Below are 26,912 nucleotides of genomic sequence, written 5' to 3'. Positions count from 1 at the left end.
TAGAGATCAGCGTTTATTAGAGCTGAGAGCAGAAACAATAATATTAAAAACATTGACAGAACGACATCTGAGACAAAAACACACCTGAGCATTTACCTGAGCGGCAGCCTCTCGCTGCAGATACAGACGCAGGACAACACAGGTGGACACGTTCTGCTCATTTCCTCCACAGCAGCTTTGCATCACTTACAGTTCAAAATAATCCCTCAGTGACTGCATGCAGCAGCCTTTAAATGTAAATCCACGGCTGAGAGCAAAGAGACTGGAAACACGCCCACCGATCCCAGAGCGGCTGGTTTAAATTCAGGATCAGGAGCAAATGTTCCCGGGCCTGAACGAAAGCTTCTTCTCAGGGGTTCAAAGGTTAAGGCAGTCTGAGGGTGGTGGCCCCTCCCCCTTTAGAGACAACTTTCTTCTGATTGGTTGCCAGCAGGTGGGTGGGGCTTCAGTGTCGCGCTGCGGCCCCACTCTGGATGTAAAAGCGGGGACATGAATCTGAGGTGACCGAAAACATCAGTTTAAAACCGTTTCAGATCTTTTATTAACAAATGTCAATTTAAGACTTTCTCAGGACCCAAAAGCAGCTGAGACAGGGCGGGAAAAACGTTAACATCTAAAACAGGAGTGTTAGGAGCGTGCGAGTTATTAATCTGTCCGCAACGATAAAAACAAAACCGTTCTACTCGTTCCAGGTAAAAAGAAGTTAGCTTGGTTTCAGCCCGTGAGCACAGCGCACGCCACGGGCTGATGTGTGCACGCGTGACCGATGAGCTGTTCGGCCTCGCTTCGTTTTGGCGTGTCGGCTGTAAAATGGTTCAACGTTTCCCTTTGTTCACACAGGTTTTACACAGAAAAGCTTAAAGCTGGTAGAACGTCCATGTTCTCCTCCCTCGTTAATATTCTTCAGGGTTATCATAGATCACAACAACGTAAGGTCACTTCCCTTTGGTCCAACCAACAAATAGCTTAAAGACTTTTGTCAAACAGCCGTCTGTCCAATCAAAGCTGGATGTGTGACGCGTCTCCATGACAACGTGACCTGGTCGCGGGTTTGCCTCACATGTCACTCCAGAGGACGGCTCGCTTGCTCTTGTCCACGCTGACGAAGTATTCGCCGGACAGAGACCAGGACACGGCGCTGATGGACGAGCTGAAAGAGAGCAGGCTGTTAAAGGGACAGTGGACACTTTCTCTGTGGTTAAACACACGCGGGCTCTCTCAAGGCGCCATCGCAGGCCCTTAAACTTCATGGAGATTTACACACACAGCAACACACAAGTCACTCTGGAGGAGTCTGTAGCCCTGCAGCCTCACACTAGCCTGTCATCAGGAACACTGTAGTCTGTGGATTACGGCAAACACTAAGAGTGAAGCTGAACTAGCAGCATTTGGAGTCCCACAGGGAGCTGAGCTGGAGCCTCTGATCTTTAGGACCCTGCACTGGCAGTGACTGTGCTGATCAGCTGACTCAAGTCTTCGGTGTTACCTGTGTTTGTCGGGTAGCCGGGTCTCCAACTTGCCCGTCGAGACATTCCAGATGTAAACTGCGCCGTCTGCAGAGCCGGCCGCCAAATAGCAGCAGTCTGGACTGAAGAGAGAGAACATCTGGGTGAAACAGCTGTTCTGACGTGAAACTTCCTGCTGCTGTGAGCAATTTGCTCCACGATTCTCTACATCTGCAGAGCCGAGAACTCCCAGCTGGGACATCGAAGAGGGATTTACACTTGTCTCACCATTACGCTGCAACCACAAACCCTCTGAACCCTACGCTGTGACCTGATGTGCCCCACAAATGCAACATGCTGCACTGATGCTGCTCGCAACAACCCAATGTTCAACACAATAGTTTTCCCATATGTAAACTGGTTCTTAGACTGGAGGACAGCTGGAAGAGAGTTCAGAGAGACGCCAGCGCCAACTAGTGTTTTGGCAGAGCAGCACAGGTAAATTGCAAATATATCATTGGTCCATTGGCCGTCCGACTGCGGTCTGGAGTGTGGGGCCTCCCTGCTGCTGTGGAGTCGGGGTGGTCTGCCTCTCCCCACCGCAGGGAAAAGGGTAACACCACCTGGGTCTGGGTGCAGTTCCCCCTCCAGGGGCAAGGGTACCTAGACCCGGGGCTTAGAGTACGCTTGGGGAGTGTGATCGTGTGTACAGCGTCTCTTTATGTCTGTCTCCACGTTGGTTGAGTGTGGAGTAAGTGCATATGAGAGCATGAGGGTGGGAATGGATGTTTGTGTCTGTGTGTGCCTGTATGTCTGTGTCTATATGTCAGGTTGGGTATCAGACGCCACCTCTCTGGGGACATCTCAGGCCCTCCAAGGTTTGGAGGCCTATCTCCCCCCACCACCACTTCCCCTGCCAGTGGCGGACTCCCTCAGGTGTCGGTGCGTTGGTGGTTCTTTGTGTCCAGGGATGGGCGTCCAGGTACACACCGGCTCACTCCTTGGCGGCCGCTTATCGGGGCCTGGAGCCTGGGGCTCGCTCGGGCCACTTCGGAGGTGGGGTGCCCCCAGCCTCTCGGCCTGGGGCTCGGTCACTCAGGCACAGCTGGCTGCCGGCGGAGCTCACGGGCGCGTCACTGCAACTCCCCCTGGCTTCTGCTCCGCGGCTGCTGAGTGAGCCCTCATCTGGGACTCTCCTCAGCTCTTTCTGGGACAGTGGCGCAGCTGCCCCTCTGTTGGTCTTCCATGGTCTCTTGTGTTCTGTTGATCTTATGTGCTGCACAATGATGTTTAATATTTAGTATTTACTGTCATATTCCCATTTATCATTGTGATGTTGTTTATTATGTTGCTCTTTTTCTTTGCTTGTTTTCTCTTTTCTTTCTCAACAGGTGATCCAGGTGATTGATGGATGGATTTTTTGTCTGCTTATTTTGTCGTTTTTTGCCCTTTATCCCCGCCCCTCTTCCCCGCTGTTTTTCTTTCCCCAGTCAAGTCTGTCCCGTGTGGAGCAAGTGAAAATAAAATAAAATAAACAATAAAAGGTGAATCAAATGGACCATTACAGCAAGGCTGGGATGGTCAGTTTGGTAAGACTTTAACTGATCAAGCACACACATCCATACATATGCAATAATACTAAGTGCAATAATCCTTTCTGTCATCGTTGTATTTTTACTCAGTTGTATATAGTATTTGTATTTGTATTCTATTTTTATCTTATTGTATATTTATTTTATTTTATTCTACTGTATATAGTATTTTATTTTATTCTATTCTGTACAGCTGTGTACTGTATTTATTCTTATTGTATTCTAATTTTTGCCTCATAACTTTTGCACTGTCCACTTCCTATTGTGACAAAACAAATTTCCCACGTGTGGGACTAATAAAGGTTATCTTATCTTATCTTAAAGTAAATCTGTTGGGCATCTTTCTTCACCTTTAGACAATAATTCTGATGCAAAAGAGCCAAACGGGACAGGCGGGAAAAAACAAACAAAACATGACAACTTTAACAAACTGCTCAGGTCAGGAGAGAGCGTCGAGGGCTGCTCCGAGTCGGCGAGATTTCGACGCGTCGGTGAAAGTTGTGACGCTGATACTCAGCACGTGTGTTTTATACTGCTTCACCTTCTGTTGTCATTCCTGCTTTGAAGCAGATGTGCATGTGGCCTCGTGCAGATTAAAATGCTGTCAGCGGTTTGCTGCCATGTGGACAGCTGAGTCTGAAGACTTTAGAGACACTGTCAGTCTGGCTCCCGAGAAGCTGAACAAGAGACCCGATGAGAACAGACAAATGTAGGAATCAGAGGTACGAAGCCAACAGCAGGCGAGGCTCAGCGTAGTGTAGGCAGAGCAGCTGTGCATGTTGGACTCACATGTGCAGTGGTTCTGTCAGGGAGCCGAACAGGCACAAAGCATCCCTGCCCTGCTGTCGTCATGGAAACAGCAGAAAATCAACCAATCTCCCGATCTCATCTCTCCCCGTCTCCAGCTCGCCCTATTTTTATCTCTCTGGCCCAGAAACAGTCCTCTCCATCCGACGATTAAACTTGTGATAATCGATCAGAGCACCGAGCCAAACTCTGCTGGCAGCCCCGCCTCCCCGCTTCCACCCGGACACCGAGGACAGGCACGTGCCGGGCTGACCTGCAGCCGCTACGACGACGTGACGTTAAAGATTTACAGTAAAGAGAGAAACCCAACAACGTGACTCAAACATAAAGACACAAGGAAGGACTGACTCTGCACTCAACAGCAGCCTGCAGTTCCTCTGATGTCCAGCAGAGGCGGCAGTGAGTCAGACAGCAGAAATGTTGCAGCCTTTTCCTTTAATAACCCGCCTGTTTATGTAGTATTAAGAACGAAAGTTTGCATTATTAGGGGCGTGGCCTCTGACTGACAGGTGGCGGGTGACACACCTAACTGCAGCCCCTGAACTGGACCCTGGAACCGCTTCATCTGTAACTGACAAAAGCGAGACGTCCCGCAGTCACATGTTCATTTTTCATCGATGGTCACACGTCCTCTCTGTCACTCAGCAGTATCCTTCACTCTCATTGGTAGTTGCTTTGGTCATCAACTGAAAGTGAGCCTTTTCCTAACTCGGGGCGCGCCCAGTAAGCACGGCTAACAGTTTTCTGCTTCACTGACCCTTGTAGTGCTTGGTTCTGATGTCACTGATCATGTGACTCACCTGATGACGGCTTTGGTGCTGTCGCTGCCACATTTGAACCCGTCGGCTCTGAGACACAAACAGACAAACGTCAGACAAATGGACAGGAAGTTCGTTTCGGCAGAGCATCACCTCGTCCTGACGTACCTGAAGGTCACGCGCTCGTTGCTCCACCTCCTCAGGTCGAACAGTTGGAGACAGTCGTCACGGCAACAGCTGAGCAGCTGGCAGTGGTCAGAACTGAGGTCCAACGAGGTGACTTTTCCCTGAGCAGGAAACACCTGAACGCAGCTCGCCACCCTGAACGTAAAGAAAAGCATTTGATTTATGAACGGCTTTAAACACGCCTTCATCTCTGACCAGCTGATGGCGCCAAAGCTCACGAGAGCAGGTGCAAGCATCAGGGGCTCGTCCCTGAATAATAACTTTTACGCTAAACCGATGATCAGAAACTGGAGAAGATACAAAGGTAAACACGACATCATCCGGTTTCTGATCAACCACGCGCAGTGAGAGCCGATGCTGGCGTGTAAATGGTGGGCAGAGCTGTCAATCACCTGCTGCTTCAGACAGACTTCAGGACACTGAGGGGAGTCTGTGAGCTAAGCTGTTGCTAAGTAACAGACGGAGACGGGATGTCACCCTGGAAACGGCTGGGAGGAGTAAACGAGAGGTGTCTGAATGAAAGGAATCAGATTCTAATGATTCTACTGAAGCGGAGGCGTGGCTCAGCATCAGGTGGTGCACAGGTGTGCTGCGGCGCGGCAGACCAACCTGGAGTCCCACGCTCTGATCTGCCCGTCGTAGTGTCCGCTGATGATGCAGTTCTCAGAGCACACCAGGTCGCTGCAGTACTTCGCCACATTACGCGACTGCAGACCTGCAGGGACACGGTCTGCCTTAAATACACTCCACCTGCAGGGACGCCATGAGCCAATCAGCAGCAGGCACGCACGGTTACTCACAGGCAGCTCGCCGCAGGTCCCACAGTCTGATGGTACCATCGGCACTTCCTGTCACCACCTGATGGGTGATGCTGCTGAACCTCGCCGCCGTCACCTTCCTGCTGTGACCTGTAAGAGTCACCTACCACACACGCGCACACACACACACACACACACACACACACACACGCACACACACGCACGCACGCACGCACGCACACACACACACACACACACACACACACACACACACACACACACACGCACACGCACGCACGCACACACACACAGTTACATTCCAGATCTGCAGAAACACAATTTCAAAATAAAAGCTCATCATTGTAAATTAAAAAAATTTTGTGTTCGTCTTCAGAATTTGTTGATGATGTTTCCCGTCATTAATCAGACACACCGGGCGGTGAGTCACCTTTACCTTTGGAACGGAGTCGCCCAGCTGCCACAGCATGGCCGCCTTGCTGTAGGACGCGGCGAGGATCCTGAAGCCCTAAAAACACAAATGCCCACACGAGTGAGAAACACCTCAGTGCTCCATTTACAGGTGAGCTCAGGTGACTTCCTCACCATGGGGTCAAACTCGATGCAGGTGATGCCCTCCGTGCTGCCGTCCAGGGTCCCTCTGTGAGTCAGCAAGCCTGATGACATCAGCAGTGAGGTCACAACCCGTCCTTTAAATCAGCGATAATACAGAAAAACAACGAGCGGGCCTCAGGTGGGTTTACCTGCCCTGACCTCCCACAGTTTGATCACTTTGTCTGTCCCCCCCGTGGCCAGCAGGTCTGAGCTGGAGCTGAACCGCACGGCGTTGATGTCTTGCTCATGGGCATCCTGAAAAAAACAAAGGAAAGATTACAGCGTCGTGTAAACGTCGTACTCCGTGTGAACCAGGCTGAGGTCAGCAGAGAGGCATGCTGGGTAGTGAGAACAGAGGAGTTCTTTGTGTGAGTGCGCGCTACCAGGACTTGCAGAGCTCTGGCCGGGACTCGGGCTGACACACAGATTCTTACAGGAGAGACGAGATCTTCCTCCTGACTGCAGACCGAGTGGCCCCGCCTCTTCCTGCTTATGTCACACACAGAGTCATTCATTCATTCGCTGAGCCGCTAAATGAATGAACCAAACAAAACATAATGGCGGTCACAACTCACTCAAACAGCTCTTTGATGGAGGTCAGGATCCTCGGAGACGTCACCGACGCCGACCTGAGAGAAGAAACAGTTCATCATCTCGTTTAAAGGAGCCGCAGTTACGTTAGTAACCACCCTGCTGAGCACATGTGCACAACATTAACAATAATAGAAATAATTACAATGATCTCAATAAAAAGTCAGAATAGTTTTTATTTCAACTCTAAGAGAGAAAATAAAATAAAACACAGAAAATTAATGACCTGCTGCTCAAATTTGATTTCATGATCTTATTGTGAGAAAAGCTCCTGAGATCTGAAGAGGCAGACGAGGTCGTTAGACCCGCTAACTCACCCACCTCATCCTTATCTCTCCACTTCAACACGATTGCTTTGTCGTCTGTTGTTTGTACGTTGCTATGACAACTCAATTTCCCTCCAGGATTAATGACTTTTGTGTGTAAATGCTCCTGAGGTCGTCAGTGAACTCGTGAAAACTATATAATAAAATAAAAGAAAGGCGTGATTGATGACCTCACGAGTCGCATGGGTTTTCGTTCCGTGGACGCGTCCCGTTTCTCGTTCTTTGGAGACGTCGATCTGGAGCTCGGAGCACTTGATGAGCTGAAACACAAACATGTTTTATTCTGACAGTGACAGGAAGTAACAAAGTAGTCTATTAATCAATCTTTAGAAGCTTGTAATGGCCAATAAACCAATAAAGTTTCAGCACAACAAAAATGACAGTAAGTGAATGTGATCAAAAATAAAGAAATTATTCAGAATATTATTGTCTCAAAATCTTTAATATTTCAAAACATTCTCGAAATCAAAATTAGACTTTTTTTTTTAATTTGTCAAGGTTTCAAATGTTTATCAATACTTTAAAAAGTATTTTTAAAATTCTGTTTCAGTGTAAATGTTTATCAAACCCGTGTCGTGCGTTTCATTTATTCTTACTTAGAGAAACCTGAAGAGGGCGATGTAGAGCTCGGGGGATGGACAGCTGACCTGTCCAAGTTGACCTTCGACCTGGCTGCGGCCTGGGTTGCCTCTCGGGCTCTGAAACAAACAAAGAGATGCCTGTTTGGATCCACACTGACCCTCCTGCAGGTACACGATGAACAAGTGTGCGCGGTGCATTCAGGTACACGATGAACAGGTGTGCGCGGTGCATTCAGGTACAGGATGAACAGGTGTGCGCGGTGCATTCAGGTACAGGATGAACAGGTGTGCGCGGTGCATTCAGGTACAGGATGAACAGGTGTGCGCGGTGCATTCAGGTACAGGATGAACAGGTGTGCGCGGTGCATTCAGGTACAGGATGAACAGGTGTGCGCGGTGCATTCAGGTACAGGATGAACAGGTGTGCGCGGTGCATTCAGGTACAGGATGAACAGGTGTGCGCGGTGCATTCAGGTACAGGATGAACAGGTGTGCGCGGTGCATTCAGGTACAGGATGAACAGGTGTGCGCGGTGCATTCAGGTACAGGATGAACAGGTGTGCGTGGTGCATTCAGGTACAGGATGAACAGGTGTGCGCGGTGCATTCAGGTACAGGATGAACAGGTGTGCGCGGTGCATTCAGGTACAGGATGAACAGGTGTGCGCGGTGCATTCAGGTACAGGATGAACAGGTGTGCGCGGTGCATTCAGGTACAGGATGAACAGGTGTGCGCGGTGCATTCAGGTACAGGATGAACAGGTGTGCGCGGTGCATTCAGGTACACGATGAACAGGTGTGAGTGGTGCATTCAGGTACACCGATGAACAGGTGTGCGCGGTGCATTCAGGTACCTGGAGCGGCGTTCGTTGTGGCTGTTCATCCGAGCTGCGGCCTGGTTTTTCCGCTTCATCACCTTGGCCAGCAGTTCTTCCCCTCTGACCGTCTCCTGCCTTAGTTTCGCCTCCGCTGCTCTCTGCTGCTCCAGGAGAGTGTCGTACTCCACCTTCAGCACCGTGTTCTGCCCTTGAACCTGCTCCACCTGTGCCTGCAGCTCCTGATGAGCATCAGACACTCGCGACAGGCAACGCTGCTCCTGCAGCAGCCTGAAGGTGGAGGAAAGAGTAGGTCACACCAGTATGAGGTGTCATGGAGCTGCGCACACAAACACTGGAGGCAAACACCTGAGACTCAATATGTCAAAGTAGAATATGGATGTTTTTCTAAAGTTTACAAGATTTGAAGAACACATTTCAAATAAAAACATAAAATAATAAAGAGGTTTGCTGTGTTTTGACAAAAAGGATAAAATATATTTAAATGTTTGAATATTAGAGTAAAGAATCTGATTTTTTCTTTTATTAAAAATAATTTCAGATGGTTCAGATATTTGAATTATTGCCAGATGGCGCAGCGCCCCCCGGTGGACGAGCAGCAGAGTCTGATCTAAAGTGCAGTTTGAGCTCAGCTGTGAGTCGATATTTCTACTCAGCGAATGAACAAGGAAAACTAGAACGAGGCTCCTCCTCCTCCTGCTCTCTGACCTCAGCCTGAACTCACCTGCAGCAGGTTTTTACACCTGACTGGTGAGCTGACAGTCTCAGGTGTGTTACTCACCTGGCATGCTGCTCCTCCAGAACGCCGTCTTTGATTTTTATCTGCTGCGTCAGCTCCACCACCTGATAGGCTAACTGGAAGCACAGAGAGGGAGGGAGGGGTCAGAGGTTACTCGTGGTCGTGACTTTTACCTGGGTGAGGTTAGCGTCACGCTGTCACATGTCTGATTCTGATCTGACCTCACACAGAGCTTCATGAATCGTATCATTTTGAAAAAGCCTCCTGCGCACACAAAGGTCATGACACTAACATCCCTCTGCTCACTTACAGAATGTACTTGTTTGTAACTCTGCATAGCTCAGCCTCTGCTGTGTGCTTATGAAGCCAGAGCAGGACCAGCAGCAGCTCTGACCAACGTTCCCTCTAATGTTTCACGTGTCTGAGCGAACACACAAACTCCCTGAGCAACAGCAGACGTGAGCACTGTGGTCACGCCAGCACGAATCCATCCAAGTTACATGTTTATTAAAATAATCACATTACGGCGTTTACATGTATGTTAGACGACTTTTAATTAACTGCTTTAGCCCACTTACAATGACAATTTAAACAAATCCTGTTCCTGACCTGTAGCACGTCAACACTACTGGAAGTAAAAATAACTTGAACTCCAATTTTGAAAAGAACTTTTTTCTATAAAGCTCTGACTTGTATGATGAGTCTGTGGTCTGGGAGAGAGTCTGTAACTCTGTCTGCAAATACAGTAAATAATGACCAATGTTGGCCAATTAATTATATAGTTACTTGTTGCGACTTTCATCCGTAAATAAAGCCGCGGCCGGCTGAGCTGGTTGTGTCCCTGTGTCGCGCCTCCAATAATCCATAATGAGTCGTACTTGTACTTTGCGCATTTATTTTAAGAACAAAACAAACATTTGCGCTTTCAATCAATTTACAAATAGCACATGGATTAACTGGTGTGCCAAAAATGACGGTCAACAGAAAAGTTTGCCCACAAACCACTCACCCAACACCTGCTGCGAACACCGACATCAGGTAAATAGACTGTGACCACACCCACATACCATCACCTGAGACGCAGGTAAAGCTATACACCTGTGCCACCAAAACAAAAAGGAAAAACATAAACATTGACTTTGGCTCTTACATTACTTCTTCAAAAAAGTAACTGAGTCATGCAAACAAAGTTTTTTGCAGCTTTTACCTAAAAATGCAGCCAAGGTGTTTTTAAACAAACATTTCAAACTATTTACAGAACAATCAGCTGTTCTGCATCAAATCTGATGCCACACAAATTATTTGTGTCACAAAAAATAATTTCTGTCCACTGAGATGAAGGAGAACAACAGCCTGATACCTGCAGGCCTGACAGCAGCAGATGTGTCACTGCTGTAACACCTGTAACACTCAGCAGGCGCCTCATTGTTCTGACACACAACACAACTATTGACTACACTACACACTAACTACACACTGACTACACACTAACTACACACTGACTACACACTAACTACACACTGACTACACACTAACTACACACTGACTACACGCTCACTACACACTAACTACACACTGACTACACACTGACTACACGCTAACTACACACTGACTACACGCTGACTACACACTAACTACACGCTGACTACACACTCACTACACGCTGACTACACACTCACTACACGCTGACTACACACTCACTACACGCTGACTACACACTCACTACACGCTGACTACACACTAACTACACACTGACTACACGCTCACTACACACTAACTACACACTACACACTGACTACACACTAACTACACACTAACTACACGCTAACTACACACTCACTACACGCTCACTACACACTAACTACACACTGACTACACACTAACTACACGCTGACTACACACTCACTACACGCTCACTACACACTAACTACACACTGACTACACACTAACTACACGCTGACTACACACTAACTACACACTAACTACACGCTAACTACACACTGACTACACGCTCACTACACGCTCACTACACACTAACTACACACTGACTACACACTAACTACACGCTGACTACACACTCACTACACGCTGACTACACACTAACTACACGCTGACTACACACTAACTACACACTGACTACACACTGACTACACACTGACTACACACTGACTACACACTACACACTGACTACACGCTGACTACACGCTGACTACACACTGACTACACACTGACTACACACTGACTACACACTACACACTGACTACACGCTGACTACACACTAACTACACACTGACTACACACTAACTACACACTGACTACACACTACACACTGACTACACGCTGACTACACACTAACTACACACTGACTACACACTAACTACACGCTGACTACACACTGACTACACGCTGACTACACACTAACTACACACTGACTACACACTGACTACACACTGACTACACACTGACTACACACTAACTACACGCTGACTACACACTAACTACACACTGACTACACGCTGACTACACACTGACTACACACTGACTACACACTGACTACACACTAACTACACACTGACTACACACTGACTACACACTGACTACACACTACACGCTGACTACACGCTGACTACACGCTGACTACACGCTGACTACACACTGACTACACACTGACTACACACTACACACTGACTACACGCTGACTACACACTAACTACACACTAACTACACGCTGACTACACGCTGACTACACACTAACTACACACTAACTACACGCTCACTACACACTCACTACACACTAACTACACACTACACACTAACTACACACTAACTACACGCTCACTACACGCTGACTACACGCTGACTACACACTAACTACACACTGACTACACGCTCACTACACACTAACTACACACTACACACTGACTACACGCTAACTACACACTAACTACACGCTAACTACACGCTGACTACACGCTAACTACACACTGACTACACGCTCACTACACGCTCACTACACACTAACTACACACTGACTACACACTAACTACACGCTGACTACACACTCACTACACGCTGACTACACACTCACTACACGCTGACTACACACTAACTACACGCTGACTACACACTGACTACACACTGACTACACACTACACACTGACTACACGCTGACTACACACTAACTACACACTGACTACACACTAACTACACGCTGACTACACACTCACTACACGCTGACTACACACTCACTACACGCTGACTACACACTCACTACACACTGACTACACACTGACTACACACTACACACTGACTACACGCTGACTACACACTAACTACACACTGACTACACACTGACTACACACTACACACTGACTACACGCTGACTACACACTAACTACACACTGACTACACACTGACTACACACTGACTACACACTACACGCTGACTACACACTCACTACACGCTGACTACACACTAACTACACACTCACTACACGCTGACTACACGCTGACTACACGCTGACTACACACTAACTACACACTGACTACACGCTCACTACACACTAACTACACACTACACACTAACTACACGCTGACTACACGCTGACTACACACTAACTACACGCTCACTACACACTAACTACACACTACACACTGACTACACGCTAACTACACACTAACTACACGCTAACTACACGCTGACTACACGCTAACTACACACTGACTACACGCTCACTACACGCTCACTACACACTAACTACACACTGACTACACACTAACTACACGCTGACTACACACTCACTACACGCTGACTACACACTCACTACACGCTGACTACACACTGACTACACACTACACACTGACTACACGCTGACTACACACTAACTACACACTGACTACACACTAACTACACACTGACTACACACTAACTACACGCTGACTACACACTCACTACACGCTGACTACACACTCACTACACGCTGACTACACACTAACTACACACTGACTACACACTGACTACACACTACACACTGACTACACGCTGACTACACACTAACTACACACTAACTACACACTGACTACACACTGACTACACACTGACTACACACTGACTACACACTACACACTGACTACACGCTGACTACACACTAACTACACACTGACTACACACTGACTACACACTACACGCTGACTACACACTCACTACACGCTGACTACACACTAACTACACACTCACTACACGCTGACTACACACTGACTACACACTGACTACACGCTAACTACACGCTGACTACACACTCACTACACGCTGACTACACACTGACTACACACTACACACTGACTACACACTGACTACACACTAACTACACACTGACTACACACTAACTACACACTGACTACACACTGACTACACACTCACTACACGCTGACTACACACTCACTACACGCTGACTGCACACTCACTACACGCTGACTACACACTGACTACACACTGACTACACGCTAACTACACACTGACTACACGCTGACTACACGCTAACTACACGCTAACTACACGCTAACTACACGCTGACTACACACTGACTACACACTGACTACACACTAACTACACACTAACTACACACTGACTACACACTAACTACACTAACTACACGCTCACTACACGCTCACTACACGCTCACTACACACTAACTACACGCTCACTACACACTAACTACACACTACACACTGACTACACACTACACACTGACTACACACTAACTACACACTAACTACACGCTCACTACACATTAACTACACGCTCACTACACACTAACTACACACTAACTACACACTACACACTGACTACACACTAACTACACACTAACTACACACTAACTACACACTACACACTGACTACACGCTGACTACACGCTCACTACACGCTCACTACACACTCACTACACACTAACTACACACTAACTACACACTGACTACACACTAACTACACGCTGACTACACGCTAACTACACACTCACTACACGCTCACTACACGCTCACTACACGCTCACTACACGCTGACTACACGCTGACTACACGCTCACTACACGCTCACTACACGCTGACTACACGCTGACTACACGCTGACTACACACTGACTACACGCTCACTACACGCTGACTACACACTAACTACACACTGACTACACGCTCACTACACACTGACTACACGCTGACTACACGCTGACTACACGCTACACACTGACTACACGCTACACACTGACTACACACTACACACTGACTACACACTACACACTGACTACACACTACACACTGACTACACACTAACTACACACTGACTACACACTAACTACACACTGACTACACGCTGACTACACGCTGACTACACGCTGACTACACACTACACACTGACTACACGCTGACTACACACTAACTACACGCTGACTACACACTGACTACACACTAACTACACGCTGACTACACGCTAACTACACGCTGACTACACGCTGACTACACGCTCACTACACACTGACTACACACTGACTACACACTGACTACACACTACACACTGACTACACGCTGACTACACGCTCACTACACGCTAACTACACACTGACTACACGCTCACTACACACTAACTACACACTGACTACACACTGACTACACACTGACTACACGCTCACTACACACTCACTACACGCTCACTACACACTCACTACACACTAACTACACACTCACTACACACTCACTACACGCTGACTACACACTACACGCTCACTACACACTCACTACACACTGACTACACACTCACTACACACTCACTACACACTCACTACACACTCACTACACGCTGACTACACACTACACGCTGACTACACGCTGACTACACACTGACTACACACTCACTACACACTAACTACACACTCACTACACGCTACACACTGACTACACGCTGACTACACACTAACTACACACTGACTACACACTAACTACACACTGACTACACACTACACACTGACTACACGCTGACTACACACTAACTACACACTGACTACACACTAACTACACGCTGACTACACACTGACTACACGCTGACTACACACTAACTACACACTGACTACACACTGACTACACACTGACTACACACTAACTACACGCTGACTACACACTAACTACACACTGACTACACGCTGACTACACACTGACTACACACTGACTACACACTGACTACACACTACACACTGACTACACGCTGACTACACGCTGACTACACGCTGACTACACACTAACTACACACTGACTACACACTGACTACACACTAACTACACACTGACTACACACTGACTACACACTGACTACACACTACACACTGACTACACGCTGACTACACACTAACTACACGCTAACTACACGCTGACTACACGCTGACTACACACTAACTACACACTAACTACACGCTCACTACACACTCACTACACACTAACTACACACTACACACTAACTACACACTAACTACACGCTCACTACACGCTGACTACACGCTGACTACACACTAACTACACACTGACTACACGCTCACTACACACTAACTACACACTACACACTGACTACACGCTAACTACACACTAACTACACGCTAACTACACGCTGACTACACGCTAACTACACACTGACTACACGCTCACTACACGCTCACTACACACTAACTACACACTGACTACACACTAACTACACGCTGACTACACACTCACTACACGCTGACTACACACTCACTACACGCTGACTACACACTAACTACACGCTGACTACACACTGACTACACACTGACTACACACTACACACTGACTACACGCTGACTACACACTAACTACACACTGACTACACACTAACTACACGCTGACTACACACTCACTACACGCTGACTACACACTCACTACACGCTGACTACACACTCACTACACACTGACTACACACTGACTACACACTACACACTGACTACACGCTGACTACACACTAACTACACACTGACTACACACTGACTACACACTACACACTGACTACACGCTGACTACACACTAACTACACACTGACTACACACTGACTACACACTGACTACACACTACACGCTGACTACACACTCACTACACGCTGACTACACACTAACTACACACTCACTACACGCTGACTACACGCTGACTACACGCTGACTACACACTAACTACACACTGACTACACGCTCACTACACACTAACTACACACTACACACTAACTACACGCTGACTACACGCTGACTACACACTAACTACACGCTCACTACACACTAACTACACACTACACACTGACTACACGCTAACTACACACTAACTACACGCTAACTACACGCTGACTACACGCTAACTACACGCTGACTACACGCTAACTACACACTGACTACACGCTCACTACACGCTCACTACACACTAACTACACACTGACTACACACTAACTACACGCTGACTACACACTCACTACACGCTGACTACACACTCACTACACGCTGACTACACACTGACTACACACTACACACTGACTACACGCTGACTACACACTAACTACACACTGACTACACACTAACTACACACTGACTACACACTAACTACACGCTGACTACACACTCACTACACGCTGACTACACACTCACTACACGCTGACTACACACTAACTACACACTGACTACACACTGACTACACACTACACACTGACTACACGCTGACTACACACTAACTACACACTGACTACACACTGACTACACACTGACTACACACTGACTACACACTACACACTGACTACACGCTGACTACACACTAACTACACACTGACTACACACTGACTACACACTGACTACACACTACACGCTGACTACACACTCACTACACGCTGACTACACACTAACTACACACTCACTACACGCTGACTACACACTGACTACACACTACACACTGACTACACACTGACTACACACTAACTACACACTGACTACACACTAACTACACACTGACTACACACTGACTACACACTCACTACACGCTGACTACACACTCACTACACGCTGACTGCACACTCACTACACGCTGACTACACACTGACTACACACTGACTACACACTAACTACACGCTGACTACACGCTAACTACACGCTAACTACACGCTAACTACACGCTGACTACACACTGACTACACACTGACTACACACTAACTACACACTGACTACACACTAACTACACACTGACTACACACTAACTACACTAACTAGACGCTCACTACACGCTCACTACACGCTCACTACACACTAACTACACGCTCACTACACACTAACTACACACTACACACTGACTACACACTACACACTGACTACACACTAACTACACACTAACTACACGCTCACTACACATTAACTACACGCTCACTACACACTAACTACACACTAACTACACACTACACACTGACTACACACTAACTACACACTAACTACACACTAACTACACACTACACACTGACTACACGCTGACTACACGCTCACTACACGCTCACTACACACTCACTACACACTAACTACACACTAACTACACACTAACTACACACTGACTACACACTAACTACACGCTGACTACACGCTGACTACACGCTAACTACACACTCACTACACGCTCACTACACGCTCACTACACGCTGACTACACGCTGACTACACGCTCACTACACGCTCACTACACGCTGACTACACACTGACTACACACTGACTACACGCTCACTACACGCTGACTACACACTAACTACACACTGACTACACGCTCACTACACACTGACTACACGCTGACTACACGCTGACTACACGCTACACACTGACTACACGCTACACACTGACTACACACTACACACTGACTACACACTACACACTGACTACACACTAACTACACACTGACTACACACTAACTACACACTGACTACACGCTGACTACACGCTGACTACACGCTGACTACACACTACACACTGACTACACGCTGACTACACACTAACTACACGCTGACTACACACTGACTACACACTAACTACACGCTGACTACACGCTAACTACACGCTGACTACACGCTGACTACACGCTCACTACACACTGACTACACACTGACTACACACTGACTACACACTACACACTGACTACACGCTGACTACACGCTCACTACACGCTAACTACACACTGACTACACGCTCACTACACACTAACTACACACTGACTACACACTGACTACACACTGACTACACGCTCACTACACACTCACTACACGCTCACTACACACTCACTACACACTAACTACACACTCACTACACACTCACTACACGCTGACTACACACTACACGCTCACTACACACTCACTACACACTGACTACACACTCACTACACACTCACTACACACTCACTACACACTCACTACACACTCACTACACGCTGACTACACACTACACGCTGACTACACGCTGACTACACACTGACTACACACTCACTACACACTAACTACACACTCACTACACGCTAACTACACACTCACTACACGCTGACTACACGCTCACTACACGCTGACTACACGCTAACTACACACTGACTACACGCTCACTACACACTGACTACACGCTGACTACACACTGACTACACACTGACTACACACTGACTACACGCTCACTACACGCTGACTACACACTCACTACACGCTGACTACACACTCACTACACGCTGACTACACACTGACTACACGCTCACTACACGCTGACTACACGCTGACTACACGCTCACTACACGCTGACTACACACTAACTACACACTAACTACACACTGACTACACGCTGACTACACACTGACTACACACTACACACTGACTACACACTAACTACACACTAACTACACACTGACTACACGCTCACTACACACTCACTACACGCTGACTACACGCTGACTACACACTACACACTGACTACACACTAACTACACACTAACTACACACTAACTACACACTGACTACACGCTGACTACACGCTGACTACACGCTGACTACACACTAACTACACGCTGACTACACGCTGACTACACGCTGACTACACACTAACTACACACTGACTACACAAGATTTGTGCTAAACGTCGCAAATCCCTCACATCTCAAAACACCACCGGCACTAAAACTTCCCCCTCCCTAAACAACTAAAGGCCATGTTGCCATATCATTTTTTGATTGGTCCACATGGTACATTTTTCCACCAATAGGAAAGGCTGGGAGTTTTGGTGTTTTTGCTCACAGGCTTTCGAGCGTTTTCCTTATAAAACGCCGTTTTTACCGTTTCTTCCTGCAGTAAATATAAACAACGACAGTATTCAGGAAGAAAACCAAACATTGCAGATATTTTATCATAACTCTGGTTTTACGTGGCCGATCAACACAATTTAAAAACTGGTATAAAGTCCACACTTTGTCCGTCAGTTGTTCCGTCTGTCCTGCTCACGTCTCCAGTGGTTGTACACCTTGTCATTAACCTGGCTTCACTCCACATCAGCCGCTTTGCTAAAACACCGGCGTCGCACATAAGGACGCTGTCACAGCCTGTCAGCGACGTTGATTAGCTGCGTTTATACGAATGTGAATCGCATCATTGGCTGGACTGTGGGATAAGGTGGCATCGTTCTGATCCCATACGGGAGCAGCCAGTCACTGACTCACACTGCAAACAGAATTGTTAAAGTTTTAATGTTAATTTCAATTCAGGTTAGATTTTTTTTTCTGTGTGCAGAGACCTGCAGCACTGCGCGATGGCGGACGCGCACAGCTTAGAGGGAACATTGGTAAATGGCCTGTATTTATATAGCGCTTTACTCGTCCCTAAGGACCCCAAAGCGCTTTACATATCCAGTCATTCACACACTGGTGATGGCAGCTACATTGTAGCCACAGCCACCCTGGGGCGCACTGACAGAGGCGAGGCTGCCGGACACTGGCGCCACCAGTAGGGTGAAGTGTCTCGCCCAAGGACACAACGACCGAGACTGTCCAAGCCGGGGCTCGAACCGGCAACCTTCCGATTACAAAGCGAACTCCCAACCTGACTCTGACAGGCGACGTTTCCGGTTCGCCCCTCGTGAACAGTTTTATTTTATTAATCACACAGAAATATAATGTACAACAATTATGCATATTTCCAACATGAAATAGTATCAGAACAGGCTGAATTCCAACATATATAAGATAGATAATGAACAGGAAGTACAAACAACAACAAATAAATAAATAAAATAAAAACAAACCCCAAACAGAATCAAAGCAAAAAAAAGGATAATTAAAAGACATACCTGATACCTCAGGGGTTTTCAGATCTAGTTCAATAATCATATGATTCAGATCCAGAGCTTGTGTTTTTGAGAGGACGAGTTCTTTGTTTTCAGAAAACAACATTTGTGAATGAAGAATTTGCCCATAATAATTATTACATTTAGAACATGTTCAAGCTTCTTTTCTTAGAGAACCAAAGATAAAATCATTTTTAGAAAATTCAAGTAAGTTTGGAATCTGTGGGAAGAGCCAGTAGTGCACATCGTTCCACAGGCTTTACAGAATATACAGCCATAAAATAATGTTCTGTTGATTCAATATCCCCTCACAGAAAGAGCAAGAATTATTATCAATAGCAAAGCGACGTCTGAGAGATTCTTTGGAAGAGTAAATACCAGAGAGGATTTTGTAGCGGACCTCCTGAGCTTTGGGAGGAATCGGAAGTTTTAGGTCATTTTTTCTGATCTTTCTTTTCATCACCGGAGAACAGATGTGGATAAAAACATTAGTAAATAATTCCCAGATTTTTTTAGACTGTTAGCTGTAATGTTATGCTGTAAAGCGCTATATAAATACAGGCCATTTACCAAGAGTTCAGGGAGGTCACAGTCAGGGTTTTGACAAAGATTATATGCTGTCCATAGAATGTTTTGAGGGATAGTAATTAGTAATTATTTGAAATTCTTTGTTATTTATTTGCAGATTATAATTGGTGGTGAAAGCTTCTAATAGAATTTTACCTCTATCATCACTGCCCAGATGCCCTTACCGTAGCATTTTAGTTTCCAGCGTTTATGTAGCGACAGTTGCACAGCGGAGTGTTGTGTGGGCTGTAGTTATGTTTGTATATTCATTTCCAGTGTAATACAACGTGCTGGTGAGAGGAAGACAGCTGTATGGGGAGTTTATGTCAAAATCACATCTAAGTAAAGATTAATTCCACATAGATCTGAGAATATTTTGCTTGGAATGTGAAACCAACGGCTAGTCTGACTTCTTAAAAATGACCTAAGCCCATTTATTTTCAGGGAGCCATTTAAGCTGTCATATTCAATAGCTTGCAAACCTCCATCTTCGACGCGTTTGACTAAATTACCTTGCCTGATATAGTGGGTTTTACGTTTCCATATATAATATCAAAGTGTAGCTGGTTAATAGATTTGCTGATTTAGGCACTCCTACCGCACATGCAGGATGTACTGGCCTGGAGATACTTTCCATTTTGGTGAGAAGAATTCTACCCAGAATCGATAAGTCTCTCTGAGCCCAGTTATTTAAACGAGTTGGATTTTCTCCCAAATATTAAGGTTATCTAAATCAGTCTTATTCTTGGTTATATACACACCCAAATATTTGACAGTGGATTTAACAGGAATATTAAGTGTTAGAAATAGTACAATCATTTAAGGGTCAGATCTCACATTTGTTTAAACTCAGATTTAATCCTGAAGCTTTTGAGAAAGTTTCAATAATCTGCAGAATTTTGGGGATTTCATTCAGGTTATTTCGTTGTATCATCGGCTAACTGGCTGATAGAGAGCTCTGTACCCAGGATAGATGTCCTACCAAACTCAGCATTTTTAATCAGTATGGAAAGCATTTCTGTTGCTGCCATAAACAGCAATGTGAGATTGGACATCCTTGTTTTATTCCTTTGCAGATCCTAAATCTTTGTGAGGTGCCACGTGGAAGACACACTGAACTGTTAGTATCTCTGTACAGTAATTTGATTACATTAATGAAGTTACCTCCAAAACCGAACAAATCAAGGGCTTGGAACATAAATTCATGCTCTATCATGTCGAAGGCTTTGTAAAAATCTAAAAATAGAACAAAACCTTGGTTTTCAATTAGGTAGTTGTAGTCACTCAAGTCCAAAACAAGGTGGATATTATTATGGATTGAGCGGCCTTTTATGAATCCAGACTGAGTGTTTGGCCCATTTTGGGCCCATTTTGGGCCAAACTGCAGCTCTTGCCTCCCGTCCTGTCTCCGGTCTCGTTTGCAGAAATCTTGCTTGCAGTAGACGCCTGCTCCTTGCACACCTGGGAATCCTTAGTTTCCAGAAAGCTTCTCGGTAGCGCCTCATGGTGAACTGAACTATTATTTGTCGATGTCTACCCGCTTCTTTTTTCCCTAGACGATGGACGGCGTCCACAGTGTTGCCCAGTGCGGAAGCCCAACGTGGCGCGACCTTAGCCAAGATGTCGATAACTTCTTCGCGGGTATCTTCGTCATTTTTTTCTTTCCAGCCTGGATTTTCAAGTTCCAAACCAGACAGTTTAGCCTTACCGACTTTTATATCGGCTGCGTTCATTGCAGCCAGCTTGGCGATGTTAGCCACCGTTATCATGTTGTTACTTAGCTGCACGCCGAAGTCATCGATCTTGTTTGTTAGCTTGTTAATGGCTTCTATTATGGAGTTGTTGCTTTCCACACTTTGGGACACAGTACCCTTGCTAGGTGGTGTGGGTGCTTTGGTGGGCGTAGGTGGAGTTTCTCTTTTCACTGACGGTGTTGAAGTCTCCACTGCATATTCGTGGTCAGCGGGTGCAGAGCTCTTGGAAGCTACCGCTGGCTTAGCTGAAGCTTCTGCTTTTTCCCGCGTCATCTTCTTTTTTAAATGGCAGATTGGGTCCGTTCAAAAGGTTTTAAGAGGTGAATCTAGTCCTTAAAACCCACAGGCAAACACAGCAAGCTACTTGGTATTCAAAAGTAGAGTCTAAACAGGTCCACCGGGATGAGTGCACGACGGCTTAAAAGAAGTTGCCTGCCCCGACAGCCATGCTGCCGGACCGCAGCCAGACCCTCCCCTCGTGAACGTGTCTCTTCCTGGTCTCAGAGCGTTTGTTGTGGATCGTCAGCCTGCAGGCCGAAGCTTGTGGAGCAGCTCAGGGTGAAGTGGTCTGCCCGCCCTCGGGCTGCCTGTTCCTCTCACTTTTATCACACCGATCACATCTGCTCGTCGGCTTTATCACAAGAGGAAGAAGTGGCTGCTGTTGCTCGGTTACAGTCTGCTGTGTTTTATCACACGGCCTCAAAGAAAAACAGGAGCCAAGCCGCCAGGAACGAGCTGAAAGAGCTCTGAGCGTGACCACGGAAACAGGTGAACAGCTGTTCATCACAACAACAACACCTGCTGCTGCTCATGAGCAGGACATAAATCTGCATCGAACTGACGAGAACTGAAACCCCCGATCGGTGGATCTGTTAATAAAGGTTCCTGCTGTGAAACCTGCACAGCGACATCCAATCAAAATCCTTGATTTTATTCAGCGAAACTGTGGCCCCGCCTTCTCAGACGGCCTGTTAGTACAGTAACCTCACAGCAGCACAAACATGGTCCAGAGCTCCAGCTACAGACACCTGCGTCACCATCCACTTGCCAGTCAAATAGGCCACGCCCCTTTATTCCATAACAGGCGAGTTACAGAAATAAATAACTCATCTGAGAACAGCGTCCAACCATCTGAAAGCTCCGTGACTCCAAAACGTATATTTTTGTGCTGTGACGCGTCTCCAATAATCCAAACTGAGCCCCACTTGTATTTTATTTATTTTAAAAGAAAACAACAAACTTTGTGCTTTCAATCAAAACAAATAGTGCATGTACCAACTGATGTGCTATAATGACGCTCACACTCACCCAACGACGCTGTTGCGACACTGGCATCAGGTAAATAACATGCAAACACACCCCCATGCAATCACCTGAGGTGCAGGAAAATCTAAACACCTGTGCCACATGACAAATACACAAAACATAAACATTTCTTAGGCTCTTACAGTCCTCCTTGTACAGGTGCTATGAAGGAGGCAGTTGGCTACAGAGACCAACCAGTTGGAGTTGAGGCTGTGAACACGTCTATGGGGACTACCTCACTGCTGCCTCTGCTGGACGTCAGAGGAACTGCAGTTTCCAGGTTGGAAAAACGACGCGTTAATACCCAAAAACCTGCGTTCTACCTGAAGGCCACCAGATGACCTCTGACCTTTGCAAGCACTGCTGACTTTGCGGGCTGAGTCACCCTAACCCTGGCCGTAATTGATCATGTGATCACTCTGAAAAGGGGGGCAGGTTTGCTCTGACCTCTCCCGTGGTCTTCTTCAGCTGGATGCTCTGCTGCTGCAGGGACGAGAGCGGGGCGCCGCCCGCGGGGGGACACCTGCACACACAGAACAAACACAGCCTCAGCACACACACGCTCGTTTTCATATCTTAGTGAGGACACCTCACTCATCTCATCCCAGCCACTTACCCTAACATTCAAAATGAATGCCTAACCATGACCTGTGATCCTGACACTACAACCACAATGCGAGTCTCAAAAATGTCTTAAACCTTGTGGGACCAGTGACTACTGTAGTGTAGTAACATACCAATGTTCTGTGCTCACAAAGATGTCTGAACATGTACAAACACAGTGAGTTACCTGGCGGCGCTGCTCAGCAGTCCTTTGGTCAGACTGGTTTTCTCCAGCAGCTGAGTGTCTGCAGACAGAAAGGGGGGTCAGAGGAGGCGGGGCAGGAACCAGGTGACTGACAGCTAGGACCAAAAAACCAGGACAACGTGTTTTCACTGAGATATTTTTACTCTACTATGACTTAATTTTATTATGTTTCCCAGCTTTCATTGACTGAAGCCAAACTCCATTCAAAATCTGTCATGTTTAACATTTTTTCATTCTGCGTGTGCGGCCTGATGATAAACCAGCAGCAGGCTGGTTATCTGTCACACATGACTCACTGCGCAGAGGAAGTGAGGCGACGTGTGGTTTAATAGTTCCGACAACTTCCTGTCCCTGAATGTCAGCAAAGTATGAAAGGAGGGTGGATGTCGGCGAGGTTCAAAACACTGAGCAGAGGGGTTAATGATCTACTCACCACAATAAAAATATAAAATGAACCAGACTCCATTCAAAAACAATCTGATTTTACAGGAGGGTGAACAGGATTATACTGGATGTCTGACTGGTGGGACAGGTTGGACGACTCTCATCAAACTTCTGCCCGTCACAAATTCCATTTTTGGTTTCAGAGCTGCTATAACTGAAAAATATAAATATATAAAACATCGTCACTGAGAGTCCAACTGAACCACAGTGTAGTTGTCGTGATCAACAAGCCTGAATCTCAGCCTGGTTTCAAGAAAGTGTTAAAAATGCTGATTATTGAACGTATGAAATGTTCTTTCGAGCTGTGGTGACGAATGCCGACTGCAGTCTGAGGTTTGGGGCTAAGCTCACCTTTCCCTCCCTGTTGTCTGTATTCACGTATCCCATCGCTGGCAGTGGGGACAAGCAGTCGCATGAAGCTGCTCTGGAGCAAGTATGGCTCGCAGTATATGTTACCATGGCGATGAGTAGAGTTAGCCCTGAAGTTACCTGGCTGAGATGGAATCCCGTCTCCCTACATAGGGCAGCTCTACACCAAACTCTATTAAAAAGCCATCTTTTTTGTCCCTAAGTAAAGCAGCTCCTTCTGTGACATTTCCTGAGTACAGGGTTAAACAGGCTGATTAGTAACGAGAGCAAATGCGAGGACGTTAGTTCTGGTTTAAACATATTTACTTTTGCTGGCCTTTGATGAAAACCTCTTGGTTCCCCAATACAAAGCCCTGATTTCTCTGAACCAAACCTCACTCAAAAATGATCAGTGTCTTTCTTCGTGCAGTAATTTCTCAGCGTCAGCCTGTAAAACCTCACTGTAACTCTGAACACTAATTTAATGGGTTTTTAAATGTTCGGCCCGGTGACTGCTGCTCTCAGACCGCCTGTGATGGATTTAAAGGGGATAAAAGTTGTACTTGGTCGTCGTACAGAAGCGGATCAGGTCCTGGAACATGGCGTGCTGGCTCAGGTCTCGGTGCTTCAGCTCTCGGATGATGTGTCCCTTCCAGGACTCCTCGGATCTCCCGCCGGCTCCCGGTGCCGGAGGCCGGCTCCCCCGCGGGGACACTCCGCGGGCGTTGGCTGTCACAACGGCCATGATGCCGGCAGCCCGGAGAGCTTCATGCCGCGGGCAGAGGCTCACAGAGCGGCCTGAAGTTCCAGGCAGCCCCGCTCTGAAACCCCGGCTCCTCTCACCGCCGCCATGTTGCTCACTCCTGCTGTTGTTTACGCCTCTTCTTCTGTGGTTTGTTTTGTTGTCGTCGTTAACTTTTGGGGCTTTTCTCACACTGCTGGGGGCGGAGGCGCGTGCCCGTCTCTGTGGCTCTCGGCCAATCACCGCCCGCTCTGCTCTTAAGGAACTACAAACATGCCCTACCGGTGTGTTTGTAGTCCCGCTCGATATGACGTCAGCACCCTTTTCTAAGGCTTTTAAAGTTTTACGT

General features: G+C 46.9%; 1 protein-coding gene across 2 annotated transcripts; it reads right to left on the bottom strand.

The window, feature by feature from the left end:
• Positions 1 to 26,763, bottom strand: atg16l2 (ATG16 autophagy related 16-like 2 (S. cerevisiae)). 2 transcript variants are annotated; one of them, XM_085370546.1, is made up of 18 exons: positions 26,398 to 26,763; positions 25,012 to 25,069; positions 24,669 to 24,744; positions 9,273 to 9,346; positions 8,510 to 8,761; positions 7,672 to 7,773; positions 7,246 to 7,335; positions 6,734 to 6,787; positions 6,542 to 6,647; positions 6,308 to 6,413; positions 6,150 to 6,220; positions 6,001 to 6,072; positions 5,589 to 5,709; positions 5,398 to 5,503; positions 4,771 to 4,923; positions 4,645 to 4,692; positions 1,487 to 1,588; positions 1 to 1,150 (listed from the first exon to the last, which is right to left on the bottom strand). In XM_085370546.1, exons 1-18 carry the CDS (start codon positions 26,564 to 26,566, stop codon positions 1,057 to 1,059), a joined length of 1,854 nt encoding a protein of 617 aa, XP_085226672.1. In that variant the 5' UTR covers positions 26,567 to 26,763; the 3' UTR covers positions 1 to 1,056. The 2 variants fall into 2 exon arrangements, with proteins under 2 accessions (XP_085226672.1, XP_085226673.1); XM_085370547.1 differs by having other exon boundaries at positions 6,542 to 6,644.
• Between the last annotated feature and the right edge of the window lie 149 nt (positions 26,764 to 26,912).

This window comes from Diplotaxodon limnothrissa, linkage group LG14, assembly GCF_057381915.1.
Source record: "Diplotaxodon limnothrissa isolate DT_005_m linkage group LG14, D_limnothrissa_male_GT1.1, whole genome shotgun sequence".
NCBI lineage: Eukaryota > Metazoa > Chordata > Actinopteri > Cichliformes > Cichlidae > Diplotaxodon > Diplotaxodon limnothrissa.
This window is presented reverse-complemented; position numbering and strand designations above follow the sequence as displayed.

Bases quoted from the DNA above. Each gene is read 5' to 3' on its own strand.
- atg16l2 (XM_085370546.1), bottom strand. From the start codon at position 26,566: ATGGCCGTTGTGACAGCCAACGCCCGCGGAGTGTCCCCGCGGGGGAGC. The intron at 6,073-6,149 runs GTGAGGAAGTCA...TTGTGTTTTTAG, and splicing joins GCATCGAGTTTGACCCCATG to GGCTTCAGGATCCTCGCCGC. The intron at 1,589-4,644 runs GTGAGTCACATG...CTCTCTCTTCAG, and splicing joins AGCACCAAAGCCGTCATCAG to TCCAGACTGCTGCTATTTGG.